This window comes from Planococcus citri, chromosome 1, assembly GCF_950023065.1.
Source record: "Planococcus citri chromosome 1, ihPlaCitr1.1, whole genome shotgun sequence".
Classification (NCBI taxonomy): domain Eukaryota; kingdom Metazoa; phylum Arthropoda; class Insecta; order Hemiptera; family Pseudococcidae; genus Planococcus; species Planococcus citri.
In genome coordinates this window covers 15,528,955-15,541,857 of record NC_088677.1, presented here as the reverse complement: position 1 = coordinate 15,541,857, position 12,903 = coordinate 15,528,955, and the positions used below count along the sequence as shown (strand labels likewise).

The 12,903-nt window shown below is 32.3% G+C and overlaps 3 protein-coding genes across 6 annotated transcripts; all 3 read left to right on the top strand.

The window, feature by feature from the left end:
* The first annotated feature begins 135 nt into the window (after positions 1-135).
* On the top strand, positions 136-3,452 carry LOC135848254 (E3 ubiquitin-protein ligase TRAIP-like). Of its 2 annotated transcripts, none has more exons than XM_065368116.1 (13): positions 136-326; positions 602-765; positions 849-1,091; positions 1,165-1,269; positions 1,350-1,454; positions 1,538-1,642; positions 1,742-1,888; positions 1,968-2,114; positions 2,190-2,336; positions 2,420-2,566; positions 2,655-2,759; positions 2,886-2,981; positions 3,099-3,452. In XM_065368116.1, the coding sequence occupies exons 2-13, from the start codon at positions 641-643 to the stop codon at positions 3,163-3,165; spliced, it is 1,539 nt and encodes a 512-aa protein (XP_065224188.1). In that variant the 5' UTR covers positions 136-326; positions 602-640; the 3' UTR covers positions 3,166-3,452. The 2 variants fall into 2 exon arrangements, with proteins under 2 accessions (XP_065224188.1, XP_065224178.1); XM_065368106.1 differs by having other exon boundaries at positions 136-349.
* A 999-nt stretch (positions 3,453-4,451) lies between these two features.
* On the top strand, positions 4,452-7,690 carry LOC135848245 (E3 ubiquitin-protein ligase trul-1-like). 2 transcript variants are annotated; one of them, XR_010559339.1, is made up of 12 exons: positions 4,452-4,591; positions 4,839-4,997; positions 5,170-5,382; positions 5,470-5,622; positions 5,703-5,849; positions 5,970-6,116; positions 6,231-6,365; positions 6,464-6,610; positions 6,706-6,831; positions 6,936-7,024; positions 7,136-7,194; positions 7,379-7,690. XR_010559339.1 is itself a non-coding variant. In XM_065368086.1 (11 exons), exons 2-10 carry the CDS (start codon positions 4,876-4,878, stop codon positions 7,021-7,023), a joined length of 1,278 nt encoding a protein of 425 aa, XP_065224158.1. In that variant the 5' UTR covers positions 4,453-4,591; positions 4,839-4,875; the 3' UTR covers position 7,024; positions 7,136-7,690. The 2 variants fall into 2 exon arrangements, 1 of the variants encoding a protein (XP_065224158.1); XM_065368086.1 differs by having other exon boundaries at positions 4,453-4,591; positions 7,136-7,690.
* A 2,264-nt stretch (positions 7,691-9,954) lies between these two features.
* Positions 9,955-12,581, top strand: LOC135842023 (E3 ubiquitin-protein ligase TRAIP-like). 2 transcript variants are annotated; one of them, XM_065359312.1, is made up of 8 exons: positions 9,955-10,094; positions 10,361-10,522; positions 10,709-11,017; positions 11,121-11,267; positions 11,381-11,518; positions 11,615-11,740; positions 11,836-11,934; positions 12,038-12,581. In XM_065359312.1, the coding sequence occupies exons 2-7, from the start codon at positions 10,398-10,400 to the stop codon at positions 11,903-11,905; spliced, it is 915 nt and encodes a 304-aa protein (XP_065215384.1). In that variant the 5' UTR covers positions 9,955-10,094; positions 10,361-10,397; the 3' UTR covers positions 11,906-11,934; positions 12,038-12,581. The 2 variants fall into 2 exon arrangements, with proteins under 2 accessions (XP_065215384.1, XP_065215376.1); XM_065359304.1 differs by lacking the exon at positions 9,955-10,094 and having other exon boundaries at positions 10,178-10,522.
* The last annotated feature ends 322 nt before the right edge of the window (positions 12,582-12,903 follow it).

Below are 12,903 nucleotides of genomic sequence, written 5' to 3'. Positions count from 1 at the left end.
CGAATTTCGATCAACCTGAGATCTTGACCATCTTGACATTCTTGACATATTTTTTCGATTGCACCCCATCCACCTACGAGCTGACAAAATAAGGTCTAGTTCCGAATTTCCGCTGATAAGCAAGTGACGCAAGTGTTATCATTTTGTGTTCATTCATTTTATTCATTTCTTTCAGTTCATTCGTATTCGTAATAATTTCGTTAAAGTGGAAAATATAATGTAATCATAAGTACATAGTCGTTGAGAAATAAGTAACTGATTAGTTACTTTGGTTCTCGTTCAATTTTCAATAACTTCCGTCACCGGAGATTCACTTTCAATCTAAAGTGAGTGCTCCACCAGTCCATAGGTATTATTTTTATTATCATTATGATGTTGTGTGGAAAATGATGAAAACGAAGGATATATCATCACTTTTCCATACTCTTACGAGTATTTATTTTGATTATGTCCATCGTACGAACAGCATACTAACTGAAAGAAAACAAATCAAACGTTTACTCGATAGGCAATCCGCATGCATAATAACAACTGATAACATAATACTGAAAGCAGAAATTGGAATTATATCGATGATTTATATTCAAATTTATGTTCGCAGATCTAATTAGAAGACACTGAATCTTATCGTGCTAAAAAAATGAATAACAACGTATCCTGCATTATTTGCCAGGAGGACTTATTCGCCGGCGATGATGGATCGACCTGTGCAACTAGCTGCGGTCACGTATACCACTGTCATTGTCTTCTTCAATGGATGGGGAGGTATATTTTTCATTCCAGTTTACTCGTAAAGTTCCTTATTCGCATTCAAATATTAATTTTCAACTTTTTTTGAAAAAAATTAGGTCTGCAACATGTCCACAGTGTCGTTCAAACATAGGACACTATAACGTATTCAAGTTGAATCTGCACGGTGGAGAAAACTCTGCTGGACCGAGTAGAGCTAAACTTCAAGAGTTGGAGGATCGTGCGAGACGTCTCTCACAATCTGAATCGGATTTAAAGAGAGAATTAGATTCGAGCAGTAAGAAATTCCAGGAATTGGTTGAAAAAAACAGAACCGTTAATTCAGCTTGCGATGAATTAAAGTGAGTGTTTAGAATTACAATGAGCCGTGTTACTCATTTATATAATCAAATCAATTATATTATGTTTTAATAGGAAAAAAAATCTCGAGTTGGAGAATTGTACAAAGTGGCTTCAAAATAAAGAATCAAATTTGAAAGATCAACTGGTGAAAGCGAATTCAGCACAAGATGAATTGAAGTAAGTTTTTGGCATGGTTTAGAATGAATCTGTAGAGTATTCGTTTACTAATTGAAATTTTTTACATGTTTTAATACTAGAAAAGGAACTCTTGTATTGATGGACCGTGTACGATGTTATCAAATCAGCGAATCAAAATTGAAAGATGAGCTGCTGAAAGTAAATTCAGAACGTGATGAAATAAAGTTAGTTAAACAGCATAGTTTAAAACTGAATTGAGCTAAAATATGTGTTTACATTGAATGAAATACTTAATATGTTTCAATAGGAAAAGAACGATTGAATTAGAAGACTGCGTACGAACGCACCAAAACAATGAATCTAATTTGAAAGACGACTTGGTGAAAGTAAATTCAACTTGTGATGAATTAAAGTAAGTTTTGTAGCATATTTTAAAGTCAAAAGGAGCTGATGTATTGTGTATATTTGGAGCATTCACTTATTAATTAAAATCTCTCGTATGTTTCACTAGTAAAAAAATTCTTGAATTGGAGAACCATGTGCAGTGGCTTCAAAACAGCGAATTGAATCTGAAAAACGAGTTGCTGAAAACTAATGAAGAATTGAGAGTGATGGGAGAAAACCTCGAAACTGCTATTTTGAAATACGAAGACATAAGGTAGTGAAATTGGAAGAAATTAAGTATACAATATAAAATAATTAACAAGTTGATAAGGTACAATATGATTTTTCACTAGGACTAAAAACATGAATCTTGAAAATCGAGTTCAGTGGTTGCTGAATGTAGAATTGGGTTTAAAGAATGAAATCGTCATCAAAAATACAAAATTGCATGAGTTGAAAGAAGACAACGCCAAGGCGAATTTAATAAACGAAGAATTAAAGTAATGTGAAAATACACCTCGATTAGGTACGTTTTATAAGAAAGCAATATTAAATTAATGTGGAAATTTTTACAGGAAAAAATTCATGGAATTAGAATGCTGCCTTAAAGATCATTTGAAAGTTGAAGCAGATTTGGAAAGTCAATTGGTTTCAAAATCGTCAAATTTGCAAGAAGCCAATGAAAATCTCGTCAAAGCGAATTTACTACTTGAGGAATCGAGGTACGATGTCACATCAATCGATTAATTTTGTACAATTCAAAATTGAGCAATTTTTAACTCAAAAACTCTTTAAATAATATCAGGGCTAAAAACGAAGAAATACAAGGTTGCTTGGACCTGTACGTAAATGCGACCTGCAGCTATAAAATTGAATCAGTGGCGAAAAGTATGAAATTGCAAGACATTGAACAAAAAGGCAGAGCTGCGGAAACAGAAAGTGAAGAATTGAGGTAAGCTCTGGTTCATGTAAACATTTTTAAATTGAATGGTAATAAATATTCTATTACTAAGTTTCACGTTTCAAATTTTCGCTCCTAGACTTGAAGTTGGAACTTTGAAGAATGAAATTGAAAAATTCAAGACCAATTGGGAATTAGAGAAGCAAAAGAACGATTCACTGAAACGAGCAAATGAACTATCAGAGTAAGTTGATTATTTTGACAGTATAAGATGAAGTGGCCAAGTTCCCAAATGTGGCCATTGGTCAGCTTAAGGCTTAGGTAAAATTTTGCTGATTATATTTTATTTTTGCTTTCTATGTAATTACAGACGAGCGTTACAGGAAAAGATAGATCGATTAAAATCCCAACTAGTCACCGAGCAGAATAAAAATGATTCTATTATGATGGAAAATAAAGGACTGAGGTAAAACGAAGATGCGAAGAAATATAGTACTCGAGTTGAATCGAGCTTTGGTACTCTGACTATATTTAAAGTAAAAGATAATTATTTATTAATATTTCGATTTCTATGTTGTATTAGATTTCTGAAAGTGGACACTTGGGAAAAGTACATGAAACTGAAAAATGAAACAAATATTCAAGAATAGATTAACAACGTAGATATTGGTATCTAAATCTACGAATTCGACGAAAGGATTAAAACGTAGTATTTTTAATTTCATTTTCAATTATATACCTACCTATTTTTTAGTTTTTTTTTCGTTCGTTGACCTCTTGTAAGTGACAAAAACGTACTTTTATATTGTTTTTTTGTAGTATTAAGAAATTACCTATGCCTTTTTTTGATATTCTTTATTTATTAATTGTCACGAATCATCGTGAGTTATTTAGAATTCCTGATCTTTTCTTTTTTTAAAAAGACGTAGGATTGTAGGTATATTATTCGTGTATTTACCTACTATTTACCTTTAGATTTATCTGCTTACGTTGATACGTGTAGCTTATTTTCAAATTGTGATTTTTTTTCTCATTTTTCTGTGATATGTTTTTAAAAATTTGACGAGTTTGAATTTTCTTCCATGTTCCTATTGTGATTGAAATTATTCTTTTCTATTTCATTTTTTGATGTATAAGACTAAATTAAGTTTGAATTTCTTGTCCTGTGTTTAGTCAAAAAACCAAAAAGTTACTGTGAAAATTTTTCCCCAATTTTCTAGACTTTATTTCTTAATATTTGAAAGAGAAGTAGTAGATATTATAGATTATTTATTATTGAAGTGGATAAGTAAGAAAAAATATCGAATAATTGTGAATTTATTTTTACTCTATGTATTTCTTGTTTGCTTGTTTTTTTCCTTGGATAATACAGCAAATAAATTTATATTGGGAATAGAATACATAATGATGAATGTAATGGGAATTTCTTTTTTTATTATTTCTCTGAATGTATTCCAGCGGAAAATGATCGGTTCTGAGTAATCAGATTGAAGTTTTCATCGGATCAGATCCTACCGAAACCTGATCTAATTCAACTTTTCCCATAAGCGATTTAAATATTTTATTGTACTTGAAGAACTTAATTTTATGTAGACGAACGTACCAAAATACAACGTGATTCGGCACCAATCAATATTAAAAGGTGCAAAAAGCTCAACTTTGAGATTTCGTAGCTTTTGATCGAGTAATATTGGGTATGTACTACGTACACGTAGCAGAGAAAAAAATAGATTTGATTAAGCGATCAATGAATATGGATCAAAGGAATGGTGGCATCTGCATCTATGTATCTGTCTGCAAAGCTAGGTAGTAGGTATAGGTACATAACTTCAGGCATCATTAGCACCTTAGCACGTTGAAACATGTGTCTCTTCTCTCTTCTATGTTATCATTTCTTCATTCAGAACCGATGAGTCATGCATATGTTTACATCACTAGACACTAGTCTTTCATGTTTCAGTTCGATGCACTTCATTGTAATGGTTGCTCATGTGTCTAGATAATATTCAATTTAATTGATTAGTTGTTTGTGAATTTTTCATCCCATTTGGAAGTACTGGAGATTTATTCTCTAAAGTAAGTGCTACTTTATCTACGTATGGTTGTCTCTTTGAGTGAGGCAGATGGGAAAATAATCGAATCTTCTAACGTCAACTTCCTTCACGAATAATTTGTTTCATATGATTAATCGGTTCACTGATCCGATTACTGGTGTTCAAAAATACTTAATAAGTTTGGAAGAAACCATTTGTATGTGATAAGAATGATGATCAGGAATTTTATTTTGAGAGTTTTGGTTATCTGTGTATTTAATTCATTACAGGAGTGCTGATTGTGAAACGTTGAATTGCTTTACGAAAATGAATGTATCCTGCACTATTTGCCAAGAGGACTTATTTACCGGCGACGATGGCGAATCAATTAGTTCGACAAGCTGCGGTCACGTCTATCACTCCCACTGTCTTCTCCAATGGATGGAAAGGTGATTAGCTGATTACTTATGATTCAGATCTTCTTTTTCTTTATGTATGATCAAAATTGTGACCTTTTTATGTATTTATGATTAGGTACTTGACTATACTTATTACGTTTTTCAAGAATCAGAATTATCAGAATACCTTGTCCAGTTTGGCTTTCATTTTATCTAATTGCAGATCAAAAACATGCCCTTATTGCCGAACTGCTTTGGAGAATGATGACGTTTTCAAGTTGAATGTACTTATTGAAAAAGCATCTGCGGTCCCGAGTACGGAAAAATTTGACGATTTGGGCAAACATGTGAAACGTTTTCGTAAAGATGTCGAATCGGATTTAAAAACAGCAGTGGAAAGACGTGTAATTGTACACTCAAAATGTAACGAGTTCAGGTAAAAAATGATGAGCTAATATGTTATTATTGAAGCGTATTGTTCAATTTGTTTATTGATCAAACTCATCAATACAATCCCAAACAGGAATAGCGCAAATGAATTGGAAAGACTTGTTTTACATTATCTCAGTGGAGATACCGAGTCTAAAATAAGCAAAGAGTTGCTTGAAACTAGCGAAAAATTAAAAGCGATGGAAAGTGACTATAAACGTGCAGAATTGGCTGGTGAAAGATTGAGGTCTGCATACATAATTTATAGTTTCACATTCACTGACAGAAAATACTTAACGGGTTAATTTGTATCTAACTGTTTGACAGGACTAAAAACAAGAAACTCGAAGATCGAGTGCAATCGCTCCTGCACAGTGAATCTAGCGTAAGAAAAGAATTGGTCGCGAAAAATACGAAATTACAAGAAATGGAAAAAAGCTTAAAAACGGCGAATTTGAGAAACGAGAAATTGGAGTACGTGTACCTAATATGAAGAAATATAATTTATTTCACTTATACCTATTACGTACTTCACACCTTATGCTTTAAGTATATAGGTAATCAATGCTTTAAAAAATTCAAATGTTTTGTCAGGAAAACAAATGAAGAGTTAGAGCGTCGAATTGAACGAGACTTAGACTACCAAGATTATTTAAAAGATAAGCTGGACATAGAAACTGAAATATTAGAGAAGACGAAGGACAATTTGTTCAAAGCGAACTTGACCAGTGAAAAATTAAAGTAAGATGTTGCTGTTGATTTTACATAATCATTTTACCTTACCTTTAGATACCTACCTCACTATAAATAATCAATGATTAGATACCTATAAAGAAAATTCGAATGTTTTGTCAGAAAAAAAAATGAAGAATTGGAGAATAGCATTGACGACTACGAAGACGATGTACAATACTATAAAGACGAGTTGATAAAATTGAAGTGGAGGACGGAAGATTTGGCCGAAGCGAACTTGGCGAAAGAAAAATTGAAGTAAAGTGTCGCTGTTGAATTTACATTCATTTAGTACCTAGAATACCTCATTGAAAGTAATCAATATCTTTTGAAAAACCTTCAATTTTTTTTGTCAGGAAAGAGAAAACAGGATTGGAGCGTTGTATTGCACAACAGTTGAATGTTGAAGCTGATTTAAAAAAGAAATTAGACACGGAAATAGCAGTATCAAAAGACGTGACGGAAAGTCTCGCCAAAGCGAACTTGATCATTGAACAATTGAAGTAGGATGTCACTGTTGTAAAGATAGATACTTAAATACGAGTATAGAACTACGTACATGTTGCGTTTTACTTAAACTACATTTTTAAAATTTCAGAGCCAAAACACAGAAGTACGAAGTTAATGATTTGAAATCCAAAGATAAGATTGAAAAATTGAGGGCTAAACTCTTACGAGAGCGACAAAAGATTCAATTATTGAAACAATCGAGTGAACAATCGAAGTATGATCTTATTATTTTGGCGTTCGCGTCGTTGTTTCAATTTTGCAACTTTTCAAAGCTAAATTTTTACTTGTTAATTTACTCTTTTCTGTTTTCTATTGCAGAAGTAGTATTGTGAGACAAAATGAGAAGCTAAAAACCAAACTAAAAAGGAACAACAATGTAACTAAGGTGGAATTTGAAGAATATTGAAGTGAGACTGAAAAACTCTATACATATTACTCGAGGCAATATGGATCTATGTTAGCCTTTAAAAAGTGATACGAGTGTTTGATATTTCGTTTTTTAATGTTTTTACTTTTAGGATCCGACAGAACAATTTGAAAAATCTATTTACTGAACTGAAAAATGAATGAAGTATAGGTAAGTATTGACTTATAGTAATGGATGAATATAACGTACAACGTCAACAAATTCGAGGATAGGATTGAGATGGTATTTCTTGACTTACATTTAGATTTACTTCAAGTTACTAAGAAACGTCCGCGTTTCTATTTTTTTAAAAATGATTCTATAAAATTTGCAACATGTGATACCGTCTTTTCAGTAGAGTGTCATGAAGTATTGTAATCGTTGATTTTGTGGAACCAAAGAAATACCTATCTACGTTAAATTATTTGTATTTGTAAGATACACTTAAACATTTAAAATATTTTTTTAGTTTAGTTCTTTTATCTATTAAGTATTGTTATAAGTACTATTGACTTTGACGATTGTATTCAAATTGTGATTTGGTACCTATCTATTCTTTAGGGTAGCTATTATTTTTTTCTATGATGTATTTTCCATAATAATTTACGAATTCGTAATCGTTGATGTAAAGGCTACTTGTTGTGTTAAAAATTATCTACTTCTTATATATTTTGTTGTTTTTCTTTCTCTTGCATTTCATCATAAGAGTTTTACGTACGTTCAAAAGCCAACAATTTTTTCTGCAATTACTCAAAAAGTTTTTCTCCTAGTCTGACCTTTTTAATGACGTAACGCGCATCTCCCTATCTTGATTAGTTGAAAAATTACAGGAGTTTGAATTATAAAAAACTAGAGCAGAACAAAATTCGGATTTTTTTTCCAAACGGGCGTAAGTTTCTCCTTTAATCCAAGAGGTTGGCAAACATACATAGTTCTGCTCAGCATAAGTTGCCTACTCATCCAGTGATGAGAGGTGGGTCACCTACGAAACACCGACTGTACATAATTGAATAAGTAAGTTAGGTACATCTTGTTCAAAACCAATCCCAATTTCATAATTGTCAGCTTTTTCTGGAACTTCCAACTGCTCCAACACGATTTTCAAAATCTCCGGAACGCGGTGAAAATTAATTTGGACAGCTAAAACTTGAGTTGATGGCGTATCCTTTTTATCCGCATTTGAGCTTAGCTTTGTAGTTATGTTAGGTAGGTAAAATTTTTCGGACGGAAATTCAAGCATTCAAAAATTTTCTGAAGGCTTCAGAACCCACAAAACCGTTTGAAACTGCTTCTAATTGATTCGGTGGGTCAAAAATGGAGTACATACGAACGTTCAGCTTTTTCTTAACCACTTTCGTATGTTCTTAATTTTTCAATCGGTCACTTTTGGGCAAAAAATTAAAATTTTTCAAAAAAAGTCTCTATTTTTCGAAAATATGAGGTGTTTAAAAGATGGAAAATTCTCTTTACTTAATATTTCGATTGATATTACATACTATTTTGAAGCCAGTAATAGTGTAATCTATGACTTTTCAGGTTGCATTTACGAGTATAAATTCAAAAAAACTCGAGGTGACCTCATTCGGACTCTCAAACCTTATTCCAATGCATCAAAAATATTTAGATGATAAATAGTCGGTACCTACATATTATGAAGCCTCAGTCAGTTTGCAAATTTTTCAGAAAATTTTAGTTATTTGTAAAAAAAATCAAAAACTAAGCATCCTAGAAAAAAACTAACCATTGTACATTATGTCGATTGGAAATTTAATTCTCATTTACAATTTTTCTCGATGTAATTTTTTAGTAGGACGCTTCTTTTCTTCTCCAGATCAATTTTTATGAAACTCAGTTTGCGAATCGAATTGAGGAGGTTGGTTACAAAGTTAGACAAACGCCACTTCTACAAAAATCGAGTTAGATATTAATTCTTATAGGATTTTTAACGCTCTTTTCATTGCCGAGGTCTGTTATTTTCAATATAGTACGTAAAAGGGTAAAAAACGCGCTCAAAGTTTTGCCTTAGTTTCAAACACAGACATGTGCAAATTTTCTTAGTTTCAAAAACAGACATATCCAGGATATGTCTGTTTTTGAAACTAAGATGATAGGATATGTCTCATTTTGAAACTAAGATAAAGTTCACATGTCCGTGTTTGAAACTGAGGCGTAACTTTGATCGCGTTTTTTGACCTTTTATGTACTATTTTGAAACTAAGGGACCTCAGAAATGGAAAGAGGGTTAAAAATCCTATAAGTATCAAAAACTAACTGATCTAGACAGTTTCACTTTCAAATTATCTTCATCTTGGTTTCAAACTCAGACAAGTGCATTTTCAGGTTCTTTTTATTAGTAGTGGGGGGTGATGGTGGAAGGATATTTTTTGTATTTTTGTTACTCAGTATCATCACTACAATTTGTCAAATATCCCCCGCAATTACAATGCTGTATATTTTTGTAACAAAAAACATGGATTTTCTCAAAATCAACCCTGTGGCGTTTGTCTAACTTTGTAACCAAGCTCCTCAATTGTTCGCAGTTTTTGATTTCTTCAGGATAGACTGAAATGTGAAAATCGGAATAAGGTTACTGACTTTTGGGCCACTCTGTACCTATATAGCAGATAGCACGTTAAAACATTGTGCTTCTTTTACGTTATCATTTCATCATTCAATCAAAACCGATGAGTCATACTTATGTACAGGGTGTCCAGAAGTATCGAGCACCCCTAAGAAAGTTTTCTACTAAAATACTTTGGTTGGTCACAGTGAATGATAATAATAATAGCACATGATTGGTTGTTGGACTGGAGAGATAACATTCCACCAATCATATGCATCTATTTCACGTTGCCAACCTATATGTATTTTTAATGATAAACTTTCTTAGGGGTGCTTGATATTTCTGGGCACCCTGTGCACCTAGGTTGTGAGAATTGTGATGATGGTTGCACATGTGTCGAATATTTAATTTGTTAATTGATTAATTGTTTGTTAATTTTTCATCCAATTGTTGATCTTTGTTTCTCAATAGTCAATACTACGGAGTACTGGAGATTTAATTCCCAGAAGTAAGTGCTATACATATTACCGATTACGTATTAGTAGTTGTATGTTTGAGTAAGATGACGGAGGAAATGTATCTTCAAACTTCAATTTCATGAATTTGTCTCATAGAATGGTTAATTTGGTTCACTGATCTGCTTTGCTGGTGTTCAAAAATAATTGATAAGTTTTGAAGTACTTAATCAATGTGATAAGAATGATGATCATTAATGCAAGAGCCGGAATTTTATTTTGAACATTTTGGTTATCATGTGTATTTGATTCATTACAGGAGTGTTGATTGTGAAACGTTGAATTGTCTTCCGAAAATGAATGTATCCTGCACTATTTGCCAAGAGTTCTTATTTACTGGCGAGGATAACGAACCAGCAATTAGTTCCACAAGTTGCGGTCACGTCTACCACTCGAACTGTCTTTTCCAATGGATGGAAAGGTGATTGCTTATGTTAATATGCATGATTTCACAAATTCGGATTCGGATATTCGAGTTTAGCTCTCCTTTTTCTTTATGTATGATTAAAATTGTGCCCTTTTTTAAAATGTATTTTACTATTACTTATTACGTTTTTAATAATCAGAATACCTTGTTAAGTTTGGCTTTCATTTTATACGATTGCAGATCAGAAACATGCCCTCACTGCCGGACTGATCTAGATCAAGATGATGACGTATTTAAGTTGAATTTAATTATTGAAAAACCGAGTACGGAAACATTTGATGAGTTGAAGAATCGTGTGAAACGTTTAAGTAAAAAAATTGATTCAGATTTAAAAAGAGCAGTGGAAAAAAACAAGAAACTGGAGGATCAAGTGCAATCTCTCCTCCGCGGAGAATCCACTTTGAAAGATGAATTAGCCGCGAAAAGTAAGAAATTGCAAAAAATGAAAGAAAACTTAAAAACGGTGGATTCAATGAACGAGAAATTGAAGTAGGCGTACCTTAAAATCAAATTTACTCAATTTACCCGAGTACCTCACTATAGGTAATTTTAATCAATATTCTTTTTTTTTTTTTTTTGAATTTTTTGTCAGGAAAGAAAACGAAAAATTGAAGAATAGTATTGAAAAAAACTTGGACATCGAAGATAATTTAAACGACATGTTGGACGAAGAAGCTGAACTATTGGAGAAGACGAGGGAAAATTTGTTCAATGCGTACTTGGCTAGAAAGAAATTGAAGTAAGATGTCGCTGTTGAATGTGCATTCGTTTATCTAGAAACAGCTACCTACCTATACCTCATTTATAAGTAATTACTAATTACCTTTTAAAAAACCTTTATTTTTTGGTCAGGAATAAGAAGATAGAATTGGAGTGTACCATTGAACAACACTTGAAAGTTAAATCTGATTTAATAGAGAAGTTAGACACGGCAAATTCAGTATCTAATATTATTGCCGACAAAGCGGAATGGCTCTTTGAAATATTGAAGTAGGCTGTCACTGTCGTAAACATACATAGATAAATACGAACACTATAGTACTAATTTGTTACATTTTACTTGAACTACGATTTTTTAAATTTCAGAGCAGAAAGACAAAAGTACGAAGTTGATACTTCGAAATCTAAAGATGAGATTGAAAAATTGAGAGCTAAATTCTTACGGGAGCGGCGTAAGAATCATTCATTGAAACAATCGAGGGAACTATCAAAGTATGATAATTATTTTGGCGTTCTTCGTTTCAATACTTTGCAACTTTTCAAAGCTAAATTCCAATCTTCCTAAAATTTACTATTTTCTATTGCAGAAAAACTATTGTGAGAAAAAATAAGAAACTAAAAATCAAACTACCTACATGCAAAGAAAAAACTATGTAATTCAGGTGGAACCAAATTGGAGAATTGAAGTAAGACTGAAAAACTTTATATCACACGAGACAATATAGATCCATGTTAGCCTTTGAGTACCTAATACGAGTGTTTGATATTTCGTTTTTTAATGTTTTTCAGGATTCGACGGAGCAATTCGAAAAGGAAAAATCTACTTACTGAACTGATAAATGAATAGTGTAAATAGGTAGAGGTACTGACTGAGTAATGGACATGGACGAATAGCATGCCACGTCAAAGAATTCGAAGTCAGGATGGAGATGGTATTATTTTGATTTACATTTAGGTAGATTTCTTTTTCGTTTTCATTGAGTAGGTACTTTAAGTTACTAAGGAATAAGGTGTGTTTTTATTTTATAAAATGATTCTATAATGAAAATTACGCATTTTTAGTAATCGAGTATCATGAATTTTGGTAATCGTTGGTTTTGTGGAACCAAAGAAGTAATACTACCTATGTTAATTTATATGTATTTGTAAGATGCACTCGAATATTTAAAATGATCTATTAAGTAAGTATCATTAGTTACTATTGACTGTGTAGCTAGGTAGATATTGTTATTTTCTATTGTATATATTTTCCATAATTTACGAATTTGCAATCGTTGATATTAGATACCTATACTTCTTTCAAGTATATTTTGCTGCGTTTCTTTCTCTTGCATTTCACCATAGAGCTTTATACGTTCAAAAGCCAACAACAACCACACACGTTTCACCTTTCGAAGGAAAAATTACAGCCACCGAAAAAATATACTTAGGACGAAGCATTTTTATCATACCTTGCGGCTATAGCTTCGTGAGCGAATTCCCAATGAAGTATTCCAATGCATAAAAAATGTTTGGATAAGAATAATAGGCAAACGATCAGTTACAAGACAGCAAAGAAGGCGTACAAGAGACACATATGATTTCAGGCATTTAATTACCTAATGGGTACCTTTTTTCTAGTCAGTTTTCAGCGGAAAATTAATTTGCATTGAATT

Bases quoted from the DNA above. Each gene is read 5' to 3' on its own strand.
- LOC135848245 (XM_065368086.1), top strand. From the start codon at position 4,876: ATGAATGTATCCTGCACTATTTGCCAAGAGGACTTATTTACCGGCGAC. The intron at 5,623-5,702 runs GTCTGCATACAT...ACTGTTTGACAG, and splicing joins TTGGCTGGTGAAAGATTGAG to GACTAAAAACAAGAAACTCG. The intron at 6,611-6,705 runs GTAGGATGTCAC...TTAAAATTTCAG, and splicing joins TTGATCATTGAACAATTGAA to AGCCAAAACACAGAAGTACG.
- LOC135848254 (XM_065368116.1), top strand. From the start codon at position 641: ATGAATAACAACGTATCCTGCATTATTTGCCAGGAGGACTTATTCGCC. The intron at 1,092-1,164 runs GTGAGTGTTTAG...ATGTTTTAATAG, and splicing joins TCAGCTTGCGATGAATTAAA to GAAAAAAAATCTCGAGTTGG. The intron at 1,889-1,967 runs GTAGTGAAATTG...ATTTTTCACTAG, and splicing joins TTGAAATACGAAGACATAAG to GACTAAAAACATGAATCTTG.
- LOC135842023 (XM_065359304.1), top strand. From the start codon at position 10,299: ATGCAAGAGCCGGAATTTTATTTTGAACATTTTGGTTATCATGTGTAT. The intron at 11,519-11,614 runs GTAGGCTGTCAC...TTTAAATTTCAG, and splicing joins TGGCTCTTTGAAATATTGAA to AGCAGAAAGACAAAAGTACG. The intron at 11,741-11,835 runs GTATGATAATTA...TTTCTATTGCAG, and splicing joins CAATCGAGGGAACTATCAAA to AAAAACTATTGTGAGAAAAA.